This window comes from Gallus gallus, assembly GCF_016699485.2.
Source record: "Gallus gallus isolate bGalGal1 chromosome 32 unlocalized genomic scaffold, bGalGal1.mat.broiler.GRCg7b 32_unloc5, whole genome shotgun sequence".
Taxonomy (NCBI): Eukaryota; Metazoa; Chordata; class Aves; order Galliformes; family Phasianidae; genus Gallus; species Gallus gallus.
In genome coordinates this window covers 59574-71821 of record NW_024095952.1, presented here as the reverse complement: position 1 = coordinate 71821, position 12248 = coordinate 59574, and the positions used below count along the sequence as shown (strand labels likewise).

The 12248-nt window shown below is 55.5% G+C and overlaps 1 protein-coding gene across 1 annotated transcript; it reads left to right on the top strand.

Annotated features, from left to right (window-relative positions):
* The first annotated feature begins 558 nt into the window (after positions 1 to 558).
* LOC107049189 (coiled-coil domain-containing protein 81-like) lies at positions 559 to 11890 on the top strand. The gene is made up of 10 exons (XM_040656788.2): positions 559 to 655; positions 2685 to 2745; positions 4447 to 7952; positions 8169 to 8230; positions 8663 to 8810; positions 9017 to 9273; positions 9459 to 9544; positions 9753 to 9844; positions 10361 to 10463; positions 10786 to 11890. The coding sequence occupies exons 3-10, from the start codon at positions 7811 to 7813 to the stop codon at positions 11192 to 11194; spliced, it is 1299 nt and encodes a 432-aa protein (XP_040512722.1). The 5' UTR covers positions 559 to 655; positions 2685 to 2745; positions 4447 to 7810; the 3' UTR covers positions 11195 to 11890.
* Positions 11891 to 12248: the final 358 nt, after the last annotated feature.

Genomic DNA, 12248 nt, shown 5'->3' with positions numbered 1-12248 from the left:
TTGTGACATCACCCGCACAGGAGGGTCCTGGAAGATCATAGAACCATAGAATGGTTTGTGTTGGAAGGGTCCTGGAAGATCATAATACTGCAGGACGGCGTGGCTTGGGAGGTTCCTTAGTGGTCATAGAACCATAGAATGGTTTGTGTTGGAAGAGTCCTGGAAGATGATAGAACCACAGGATGGTGTGGGTTGGAAGGGTCCTGGAAGATCATAGAATCACAGAATGGTTCTTTGAAACAGCTGTGAAGGATCCGTGAGCAAATCCGCCGTCAGTAGTTGGTGCCGCGGGAAGGCCTGAGGTCCGACCTTTCCTCCAACGGCTTCAGTGTAACATTGGAAAGACAGTGCTCACACCTGGTTTGTTCTATCTGCCAGGACGTCACTCAGCTGCGTTGCGACGGCGACGGCGCGCCCTCATTCATGGCACGGCGTACAGCCGTCCGCGTGACGACGGCGCACGCGTGGCTGTGTATCCATAACAACCGCGCTTCAGCGCGGCTGTTCTCTTTGGATGCTGCCATGGCGCGTCGTCCCACGCTGTGACGTCATCACCTTGCGCCCGGGTGAGGCGGCGGCCTCGAGGTTGTCCTGCTGTGCTCCGCAGTGCTCCAACGCCGCGGGGCGGCTCCGGGCGCCGCCTCAGCTTCTACAGGTGGGTGTTTGGGGTGGGGGGGGGGGATCGGTTCATGTGCCGGGGCTAAGAGGGTGGGGGGCCGCGTGCCGCTCGCTCTGTGTTGGCCCCGTGGGGCCTTTGTGGTCCTCAGGGCCTCTGCCCGGGGGCAGGAGGTGCCCTGTGTCCCCCTCTCCCCCCGCCATGGGCCGCCCACAACGGCCCCCCAGGGCCTTTGTCTGTCCCCTAGGTTTACACCCAGTCCCCATCCTCTAGTTCCCTCATTCTGACCACTTGAGTCCTTTTTCCCCCTTCCCCTCAGTGCCTTCCCTCCGTGTCCACCCATTTCCCATTCTGATCCCCAGGGTCCGTCCCCTCCCCTCCCCCCGTTCCCTCCCTAGTCCACTATTCTGATCTCTGGTGTCCCCTGTCCCCCGCCCCACCCCCCCACTCCCCTCTATTTTACTCCACAGGGCCTCCTGTCCTCCCTTCCCCCCCACCTCCTGACCCCTTTTTTCTGACTCCTAAAGTCCCCTGTACCTCCCCCTCTCCCTCCCCCCCCCCACCCCGTGCCCTCCTCCCTGTCCCCTGGTATCCAGTCCCCCATTTTGCCCCCCGGTCCCCTCCAGCCAGACCCCCTTTCTGTCCAATAGAATCCCCCCACAACCTCTGACTCTCCTGTCCCACCCCTCACTCCTCCCCCAGATGCTCTTTCTGCCTCTTAGAGACTCTGTTCACCCCTTTCCCACTTCAGACACTCTTTCAACACCTTAGAGACCCCATTCCTCCCTTCCCGCTCCAAAACCCCCCAAGATCTCCCCCAGACTCCCTTTCCACCCCATAGAAGCCCCTCACAACCCCCCAGCTTCCCCCTGCCACCCCCTCTCCAACCCCAGGCCCCTTTTCCTCTGAATAGAGACCCCACTCACCCTTTTTTCCCCAGACACAACCCCCCTGTCCGCTCCCAGACTCCCCTTTCTGCCCTACAGAAGCCCCATTGCCCCCCCCCCCCTCAACTCCCTAAGTTCCCCTCCACAATGCTCCACACCACCCCCAGTCCCCCGTTGTACCCGCAGAAGCCTCTTTTCCCTCTTTTTCCACCCCACAACTCCCTCTCTTTGCCCCCAGACCTCTTTTCCACCCCATAGAAGCCCCCCAGAACCCCTCAGTTTCTCCCTTTCACGCCTCCCTCCACCTCCAGACCCCCTTTCCACCCCACAGAAGTCCCATTCACACCTTCCCTCCTAGATTCCCTGCAACCCTCCTCTCCACCCCGACTTTCCTTCCACCCCATAGAAGCCCCACTAACCCTTTTCTTCCCCCCCACAACCCCCCTGTCCAGCACTGGAGTCATCCAGAAGGAACTAGAGGTGTCCCAGAAGGGTCTTGGGGGTGGCCAGGGTGTCCCCAAGTGGATCTAGAGGGTCATTGGATTAATCCAGAAGGGTCTGGAGATGTCCTGGAGGGGTCTTGGGGTGTCCAGGGGGTCTCCCCCTTTTGACTAGCAGACAGGTCCAGCACTGGAGTCATCCGGAAGGAACTAGAGGTGTCTCAGAAGGGTCTTGGGGTGGCCAGGGTGTCCCCAAGTGGATCTAGAGGGTCATTGGATTAATCCAGAAGGGTCTGGAGATGTCCTGGAGGGGTCTTGGGGTGTCCAGGGGGTCTCCCCCTTTTGACTAGCAGAGTGGTTAGGAATTTCCAAAAGGAAATGAATTCCTTAACTGAGGATCCTATAAGAGGAGCAGAACAGTTAGATCAATTTGTGGAGCCTAATTTCCTCTCAGGGATGGCAATGATGTTTCTCATGGGTATGTTGTTTACTGGAGAAGAAGGAGGTGCAATTAGGTGGGCAGCTGTGCAAGAGTGGGAAAGGAGTACAGAAGAAAGGTCGGGTCCTGTGGGGAGGTGGAGAAAGGAAGGATCCTGAGGATAAACTGTCTTGGTTATTGTCACTGTCTTTGTGACTGTTAACTGTTTGTGGTGTGAAAGTATTATTAAGAAGCTGTTATGGGACAAGGGGTGTCTAAGAAGATACCAGAAATGACTCCCTGGGTTGTATTTTGGCTCACAGGAGAGACGTTGTGGGTGAGACAGAGGGAACATCAAATGAGTAGCAGGACCAGTTTTTCTAAGTGAGTATTCTAATCATGAGACCAAGTATTGGGTGTTTGTGGAAACTGGAGGGTGTTTGATTCGTGGGTTTTGAAGGGACCCCCATGAGCAGAACTTGGAATGAGAAAGGGAGCCAGGGCCGGAGACTGCTGCTGTAAACAGTGCTATTTGTGAAGGGGGGGTGGAGAGGACGGGGCACTGGAAATGAGAATAGCCTTCATCTGCAGAGATCTAGGAAACCCGAAATCCCAGTGCTAGATGATGCTGAAATATGATGTTAGTAGTTCATGTAACGATGAGAGTTTGGAAAGTGAAAAAGGTTTGGGAAAGACAAGGCTGAGGAAGGCAGAGATGAGCAAGGTGTAACAGGGATGTCAGGATTGAAGAGAGATGAGTGGTATGGAAGAACTGCCTGAGGAACAGAGATAGGGAGGAGATTGGGAAGAACAACAGCAGCTGCTACTGTTGCTGCAATAGAGCAGGGCCATAGGACCCAGAGGTCCCTTCAGGAAGAGGTGGGGGGAGGGGGGGGGTGGAAGAGCCCAGGGAGGGCTCTGCCCCACAAACTGCAGGGAAATGGGACACTGGTGGAGAAATCCTATCAAGCTGAGTGAGAGGGAACCATCTCTGATCACAAAAGCTGGATGATGGGAACCTGGGAAGTTTACCGTAGCAGATCCACTGTTTAAACTACAGCTAGGGGAGAAGGATAAAGAGGTTTATTTTCTGGTGGGTACGGGTGCCTCTTACCACCCGTAGATGGTTTTTGTAACAGTAGTAGGAGCTACTGCCCAACAAGAAAAAGCTTACCTTTTGGGATCAATTAAATATAGGCTGAGAAAATAAGTAGGAATACATAAATCCTTGTACATGCCAGGTTCTCCAAAACCGTTACCCTGGCAAGACTTATTAGAACAAATGGATGCAGAGATTAGATTCAATAAAACTGGAGCTAAGGGTCAAACAAGATTAACTGATGGCAAATTGTAAGTCTGGCTTTAATACAAACTGGGAAAAACCATGTTGTACCCCCAGAAGTTACAGAAATCTTAAATAAAGTATGCTTAGGAGTGTGGGTACCAGGGATGGCTGGTAGAGACAAACTGCAGCCCTAAGTTAAAAGCAAGAGCTAGTGCTAGCTCAGTCAGGGTAAAGCAGTGCCCTTTGAGGATATGCAACTGTAGAAGGATAAAAGAAAAACTAGGTAACTTTTGGATTTTGGATTACTAATTGAATGTGAATCCAAATACAGTACTCCAATCTTGCTGATGAAAAATTGGAGAGCAAGTGCTATAGTTTAGTACAAGATTTGAGGGCAAGGAATAGAATTGTTGAATGTATACAGTCTGTAGTGGCAAATCCATACACTTTATTAACTAAGTTAGGGAAGGAGTAGGTGGAGTTTACCTTCTGGATTTGAAGGATGCCTTTTCTGCCTGGTTTGGCCAAAGGAAGCCTAAGGTTATTTGCCTTTGAATAGGAGACCCCCAGAATGGGGAGAAAAGCGTCAGTTAACCTGGACAGTGTTACGCAGGGTTGTGAGAACAGCCCAATGATTTGTGAGAGCCAGTCGGCTTGTGAGCCCAAGACATGGGTTCCTCCATCCCAGGGTGGAACTTTACTGCAGCATGTGGGTGCCCAGTAAGCACAGAGGACTGTGTGTAGTGGACTGTGAGTTTGATGCATTTCTTGGCTTAGATGGTTATCAAGTTTCTCAACAGAAAGCTCAACTGATCAAAGAGAAGGAAGGAAGCAATTTGCTGGGCTCCCAGGACACCAACGCAGAGCTACCTTCGAGCCGGCACTGTGTGACTGCATGGAGACTGTCTGTGCCAGTGGGCCAGACCTAAAGAAGGAACTACCAGATGATGCTGAGGATTCCTGCATTCATCGACAGAAGCAGTTTAGTGAGACAAAGGAACCGTAAGGCAGGATATGCAGTAACTGCTACTGAGCAGGTAATCAGAGTACAACCGTTACCTGTAGGGACTTCCACTAAGAGGTCTAAAATAGCCTTAAACGTATGGACAGATGCTAAATATGCATTTGGGGTGGCACACACTTATGGTACCATCTGGAAAGAGCAAGGAGTGCTCACACACAGGGAAAACAAATTCAGCACGGTGTATATCTACCAAAGAGCGTGGCTGTTATACACTGTGATGGACATCAGAAAGGTGACACTGTCCAGGAAACTGGAAATATGATAGGGATCAGGTGGCAAAACAGGCAGTTGAAGGAAAAGAAATAGCAGAACTGGCTTTAATTCCAGATGGTAAACTTCAAATCTCTGAACCTGAGTCAGCCTGTGGAACATTTTAGAGGGGACGGGAATCTAATTCATGATTTAGAAGGGAAGAGAGCTAGCTGACAGATGGGTGCGTACCCAGATGGACGCGCTGTTGTGCCCTTTAGTACTTTATGGAAGTTGGTTCTAAGGGAACATATTGAAACATACTGAGGGGACAAACAGTAGAAAGTAATTGCGCAATCTAGTACCAGGAACAGGGTACAAGTGGGGCCTATTAGGAAAGGGAACCTTCCAGGGCAACAATGGCAAATTGTTTTTTGTTTGGAACTACCAGGAAACAAGGAGGGTTTTGTTATATGCTAGTTCAAACCAATACCTTTCCAGGGTGGCCAGAAGCATTCCCTCTGCAAAGCCCTTGCTCCTGACCCTCGTCCCTGCCCCCACCTGCCCTCACAGTACAGCCACCTTCTCTTGAGCAGGGTAAAGAGCAGTGAGAATTCATACTTGGTTATCCTGGCACAAAGAGTTTGTGGGCCACAAAGAGAAATCCCTGCATTCCAGAAAACAGAGACAAAAAGAGACAGTCGGAGGAGTGCCTAATAAAGATGTGACGATGTTCTCAGCTGCGGCTGCTGTTGCTGGATACAAGCAACCACACGAGGGTGGCTGAGCACGCTCTCCTGTCTCTATCCCAATCCAAGAAACACACAGAAGAGCTCAGTGCTCTCTTGCTTTCATTTCCTTCCATGAGCCATTTTAAAATGCACGTTGTTCTAGGCCAGCACAAGCTCTAGGGCCTAAAGCCACAGCCTGAGTGGCCAACGCAGCACCAGGGCCTAAAGCCACAAGAAGAGAGGCTGGCACCCACCCCAGCGCATAAAGCCTCAGCCAGGGAGGCATCCACTGGCCATGGGGCTTAAAGCCACAGCCAGAGAGGCCTGCAGTGGCCCTGAAGCCAAAAGACCCAGGCCGAGAGTCCTATACCAGCCCAGGGCCTGAAGCCATAGGCAGACAAGCCAGCACTGACCCAGGAGCCTAAAACCCCACCCTGAGCCTGAGAGGCCAGCACCAGCCCAAGGCCTAAAGCCAAAGCCACAGGCAGAGAGGCTGGCACCAGCACCAAGGCCTAAAGCCACAGCCACAGAGGCCACGAGCAGTCTTTGGGCCAAAAGCCACATCCTGAGAGGCCTACACCGGCCCAGGGCATAAAGCCATAGGCAGACAGGCTAGCATTGGCCCGGAGGCCTAAAGCCGCAGCACCAGCACGAGAGGCCTGCACCAGTCCTAGGCTGAAAGCCACAACCACAGGCAGGGAAGCTGGCATCTGCCCTGAGGCTTAAAGCCACAGCGACAGGCAGAGAGGCTGGCACCAGCAGCAAGGCCTAAAGCCACAGCCAGAGAGGCCAGCACCAGCCCTGGGGCATAAAAACACAGCCAGACAGACTGGCACCAGCCCTAGGGCATAAAGCCACAACCCGAGTGGCTGGCTGTGGCCCTGGGCCTTAAAGCCTCAGCCACAGCCCGAGAGGCCAGCACCAGCCCAAGGGCCTGAAGCCACATCCAAAGCTAGACAGGCTGGCACCAGCTGTGGGGACTAAAGCCACAGCTTGAAAGGCTGGAACCAGTCCAGGGGCTTCAAGGCACAGCCAGAACTCCAGAGGCCAGCACTGGCCACGTGGCCTGAAGCCACAGCCCCAGCCCAAGAGGCCTGCAGTGTCCCCGGGGCCTAAAGCCCCAGCAACAGCCAGAAAGGCCAACAGCCGCCCTGCACCTAAAGCCACATCCACAGCAAGAAAGACCGGCACCAGCCCCAGGACATAAAGCCACAGCCACATCCAGTGAGGCCGGCACCGGCCCCAGGGCCTAGAGCCCTGAATGTCAGTGGGTGCCATTTGTTCTGCACAAAGGAGTTCAGTTCCACTCCTTTGCTTCATCCGCACTTCCGTGTCAGACGGCAGTTGGTCAGAGTGCCCCTCTGCTGCCATCATGGAATGCCATCACTGCATGGCAACAACACGGAACGGAGCATTGGTGGGAAGGTTCAGCCTCCCTGAAACACAGGCTCCGTGTAAAATAACTGCAATTGAGCATTTCATAGGCGGGTGTGCATTTTTCTCTTCCAAACTGTATTGTGAGTCAAATTGAGTCCCATGGCCAAGCTGCTCTTCAGGGTATCACGCTTCCTTTGAAACATCTCCTGCTCTTAGAAAAAGTAGAAGCTCCCTTCAGAAGGAAAGCAGAGAATAGACGTCTGCTGCCGAGCTCCCTGGAAATGTTGCTTCTCTCTCCCACCCTCTTGAGGCGTTCAGCTGACCATCTCTAAGAGGGCATGGGTGTTCCAGGGGTGTCTTCTGCCTGAAAAGCATCTGGCCAAACTCAGGGCTAACATGGAACCCAAGGCCAAGCACCAGCCCTGGGCCGAGTCAAGGCAGCGAAACCCGCCCCGTGGTCTTCATGGAGCTCAAAGGCCAGCCTGCCCTCGGTGCCCAAAGGGAGTAAGTGAGCGCTGCAGCCACCAAGCTCCCGATCAGCCAAATGACTGAAGTTTAGGAACGAGGGGCCCAGGACCACCACCTCTGGTGTGGTGCTGCTGGCACATAAGGGGTCCAGGTGTGGGGAGTGCCAACCAGCAAGGGGCAGAGCTGGGCTCGTGCCGTGTCAGGGCGGGCAGCAGGCTGCTGTGCCAGCGCTTGTCATAATGGGCAACTGACAGCATTGGCCACTTGCCGCTGTGTCGTCGTGGCGACGTCTATGACAGGGCCAGCCAGGAGGGGTCTGAAGGCGGTCCCCAGTGGTGGCCCCTGCATCCTGAAGGAGCATCGGGCAGAGAGCAGATGCATCTGGAAGGGATGAGCTCCCACGTGGCTGTTGCCAATGCGGGGCGTCCTGCTGCGGTGAAGCGGGCCAAGATCCAATTCTGGGAGGATGGCCCCGCGACACAGCGTGACTACAGAATGCCAGAGGTCACCGCCAAAGGTACGCGGGTCCACTGCCAGCACAGGAGCAGAGCTGCCAGCAAGTCCTGGCACTGAGCGGGAGAGCCAGCACGGGGACCATGTCAGGGCTGTCTCCCTTTGGGGCTGGGGACAGTGAGGACACTTTCCATCTGCCACCTCCCTCCCGCTGCGAGGCAGTAGGAGCGCCGGGAAGCGGCAGAAGCAGAGTGTGACCCGCTTTTCCTCTGCCCTCCAGAGCGAGTTGCCGTCTGGGATGCGGTGGCCGTCTACGTCCAGGAGCAGCTCCTGCTACGCAAGGTGGGTCGGCCAAGTCTTCCTGCTTGTCTGCTTGGAGGGGTGGGGAGTCCCCTCGCCTTGGGCCACAGAATGCAAGCAGGGAACTCAGCCCCCAAATCCCTGTCAAGTACCAGCGGGCCTCCCGCATGCGTGGTATGACTTGTGGTATGTGGTGTGGTGTGCTGGGGCTGACCCCCGTCTCTGGAAACCTCTGGCTTCCACGAGGCTGCTTCTGCCTTGACTGCTGTGCTGTGTTGTGGGAGGGCAAAGGGAGGAAGGGAGAGGACCGGGCAGCTCCTTGCTAACAACTCTCCCACGGCCCTGGCCTGGCCTGGGCTTCTGAACAGTGGGAGAGGGCACAGCAGGACTCGAAGCACAGTCCCCGCACAGGGCAACCTTCAGCTCTTCCTCCAGCCTTAACCCTTCGGCCCTTCCCTTCTCTTTTACACGCAGGGGGTCCGAATTCCCACCTTCGGTTCCTTCAGCATCGTCTCCGAACGGATTGAGGCTGAGGATGGAGCCATGACTCTGCAGTGGCCTGCGTTTTGCCTGGCCAGGAACCTTGCGGGCATCCACAACCTGATGGAGAGCTACCCACCAGGTAGGAGTGGGCTTCAACCCTTTCTGGCTGCACAGATGGGACAAAGGGGGCTATCGCCTCCATTCTCAAAAGCAAACCACCCCCTCCACAGAGACCGTCCCAAGAGGGGGTTGTCCTGGGCGGTGACTGCAATGAGCAGCACTTGGGAAGCACCGGTGGAAGAGCCGCTGCGTGACAGACTCTGACACTCTGGTGTGATTTTCCAGGCCATAAGGAGGTGCAGCCCCTCAAGTACACTGAGGTGGCCGCGGCCGCATCTGTGACCTGGCAGACTGGGAAGGCCTGCATATTTGGCACCACGTCCCTCGTTTCCCACTGCCTGAGGAAGGGGGAGAACATTGCCTTTGTCCTGAAGGACATAGGAGTGCTCCTCATCGAGGGAACGAGAGTTCAGATGAAGTTCTACTACGACTTCCTCGAGAGGATCAGCGGGAAAGAGAACCTAGAGAAAGTTGTTTTCAAGGTGAGCTTTTGGCTTCTCCATGGCCCTTGTGCTGCCTGCACGTGGCTCACCAGGAGCTGGCCAGCTGCCCGGGCCACGCAAGTGCTGTGGTGCTGTCAGCTCTCCGGCCTTGGGCTCCTCCAGCACTCTCCAGTGCCTCAGCTGTGACAAGGCCGTCCCACATCCTCCCTGTTCCTGCCCTGCAGGTGCCCCGGCTGCAGGACATGGTGGTGTCCCGGGTGGCAGCTGTAGCCTCCCTGACGTCCTGTGGCCGAGTCATCGTCTTTCCCAGGTGAGTATGTTTGTGGCTGCAGCCCCTGCTTGATGCAGCTGCTCAGCTCTCCTGCAGCAACGTTTGCTCCTTGTGACCATGGGCGTCCTGCCATGGGAACCCAGGCAAAAATAGGTGATGTGACCGTCTGCCTGTGAGCAGGTGATCCCAGCGAGCAGAAAGGGCAGCTGGAGCCGTGGCTCACACCGTGTCTTCTCCTTTTGTACAGGTTTCGACGGGAGTTTGTACCCAAACCACCACCCAGGACAGCCCGCAAGGCCTGCCATGTCCCATTGCCACCTCTTGACCAGGGCAAGAAAGGTAAAGCAGCTGCCAGCTCCTCTCCATCCTACACACATCCAATGTGCGATGGGAAAATCCTCAGCCCACGATCATCCAAAGGCTCTGACTTGTGAAACCATTCACGGCAGCTCGGCACTGCCTCTCCTCCTGACCACACGTTGTCCTCATGAAGTCTAAGACGCTGGGTGCGATGTTCCCACAGTGCCCCCATCCCTGGCTATGGCAAGAGCTGGGGGGGTCCTAGGCTCAGTCCTCCCCCCAGGAAACGAGCTCCCAAAAGAGACTGCCACCTCACTCGCACCACCCAGCTCCTCTTTCCCAAAGCAAATGCCACTCAAGCAGCCCCAAAACAGAGCTGCGCCCCGGAGAGGAGGAGCTGGGCACGAGACACAGAGGGCCCGCGGTCTCTGGGGATCGCATCTGCGAGGGGAGCAGAGCGGCCCTCTCGGGTGCTTTGGGACAGGCCTGCGTGTCACCGGGCCAGCAGGTTCACAGTCATCCCCCTCTGACGAGATCTCTCCTTCCCAATTCCAGAGGAACTTCCTGAATTGCCACCCCTCCCCAGCTGGATCCGCGTTACCTTTGTAGTGAAAAAACAGCCTGAGAAGGAAACAAGCGATGTCAAGAAGAAGGCCAGGTGAGACTGCAGGCTCAGGGTTGGGATCTGCACGGGGTGTTTCCCTGAGCCGGCAAGGGCCCATTCCCCAAGCCCAGGCAGTCACTGTTCAGAGCCGGCCAGCAGTGCTGAATGCAGCACGTGGAGGGGTGGGATGGGGCTGCCGGGAGCCCCCATTTCACACGGCTGGCCCCTCTCCAGCCCTCAAGAGAACGCCAGCGCGCCCCGAGAGCTGCACGTGGGGAAGGCTGCGTTGCAGCCCAGGGTCCTGGCTCGGGGTTGCATTATACGGCCCCAAAGCCATCACCCACTCAGGCAGACCCCTCCCACTGTGTCCTTTCAGTCAGCTGCCAGCGGTCCCGGGGGCGTCTTCTGCCAAAAAGCAGCCTCAGAAAAAAAAGAAGGGAAAATGCTCTACCAAAAGCAAGGCGGCAGAGATGGCTCCAGCAGAGGCAGCGCAACCTCCAAGTGGCAAAGAAGAAGAGCACGGCGCGGTGAAAGCCCCCGCTGGAGGAGGAGTGCCGCAAAAGGCACAGGCCAAGCTCAGAAAGCACCGTGGAGCCCCAGCCCTGCAACAAACACCACTGGCAGCCCTATGGTCCTCGAGCTCTGAGACCAGCCTGCCCGAGGAGCGCACCTACAGCGCCTCTGCTGCGGTGCCACTGATGCACAGGAGGACCAGATCTCTGCAGAGTCAGCCACCAAAGACCAAAGCGGGGCTCCCCAGGCGGGGGATGTCCTGTCCACGCTGACCAGGGCATGGGGTGCCCAGGAGAAGCAGAGCTCCACCTGAGGCTGCCAAACAGGTGTGCGATTCCTCTCTGTGCCATTCCTGGGGGCCTGTCTGCACCCTTCTTTGGTTTTGGCTCCAAGTTTGCTTTTGGAGGCACTTCTTGCCATAAGACTCTGACTTAGCTAGGAGATGACAGGTGGGTGTGGCAATCAGCATCACTTGGTGGACAATTTTACATTTGAAAGCATTTCTTTGCAGCTGTTTGCCTTTGGCAGAGAGTGCTGAGGAGTGTTTACTTGAGGAAGGTGTGGGCTGTGACCAAAAACTCCAGCTTGGTATAGGAGAACTGAGGGAACAACGCCATCGTATCCTGCAAAAACCAGGATGCAGGTGGGCACCTCCCTGCTCCCTCCTATCTGCTGGCAAGGCGCGGGAGATGGGGACAAAGGAGTTTCTGCTGAGACCCCAAAGCCACAAGCCGCCACTCCAAAGAGAGCTGACCGTTGTCGTCAACTGAACAACGACCCCTGATGACCCATCACTACTGTAGATCGACGTCTGAGCTACGAACCACACTGGACCTGTGGTGGTGACTGTCTCTCTCTTGCTTCCTACAAAGACTGCTTGCTTTTATTTGCTGTCTTTTCTATCGCCCGTCTTCCCCATCTCCTTAAACAACTTGGGTTTGTAATAAACTGGACGGGCTGACATTTAACCCGTGGTGTCTTAAGCTCTCTGTCAGGTGTACATGGAATAAAAGAACCTCCCTTCGCTCTGATAATGGGAGTGAGACAGTGCCGTCTCTTTGAAGAAAAGCAGAGGTAGAGGGACAGTGGGGACTCTTCCTTCCAAGACCCCTTGGCTCTGACAGACAAGGTGGCTACACTCCTTGGAGCCTTGGGACCTCGAGCTCCTATTTTCCAGTGTCACGCTCTCTTCTAGTGGCACGCAGAGCACACCAAAGCCCACGAATAGGCAACGTTTGAAAGGCGTAGCTATGCGTGAGGCCCAAGAGTTTCTTTCCAACTCGCTGCTCCTTTAGATCCCTGGTGGGAAGAGAAGGGCTTTCTGGG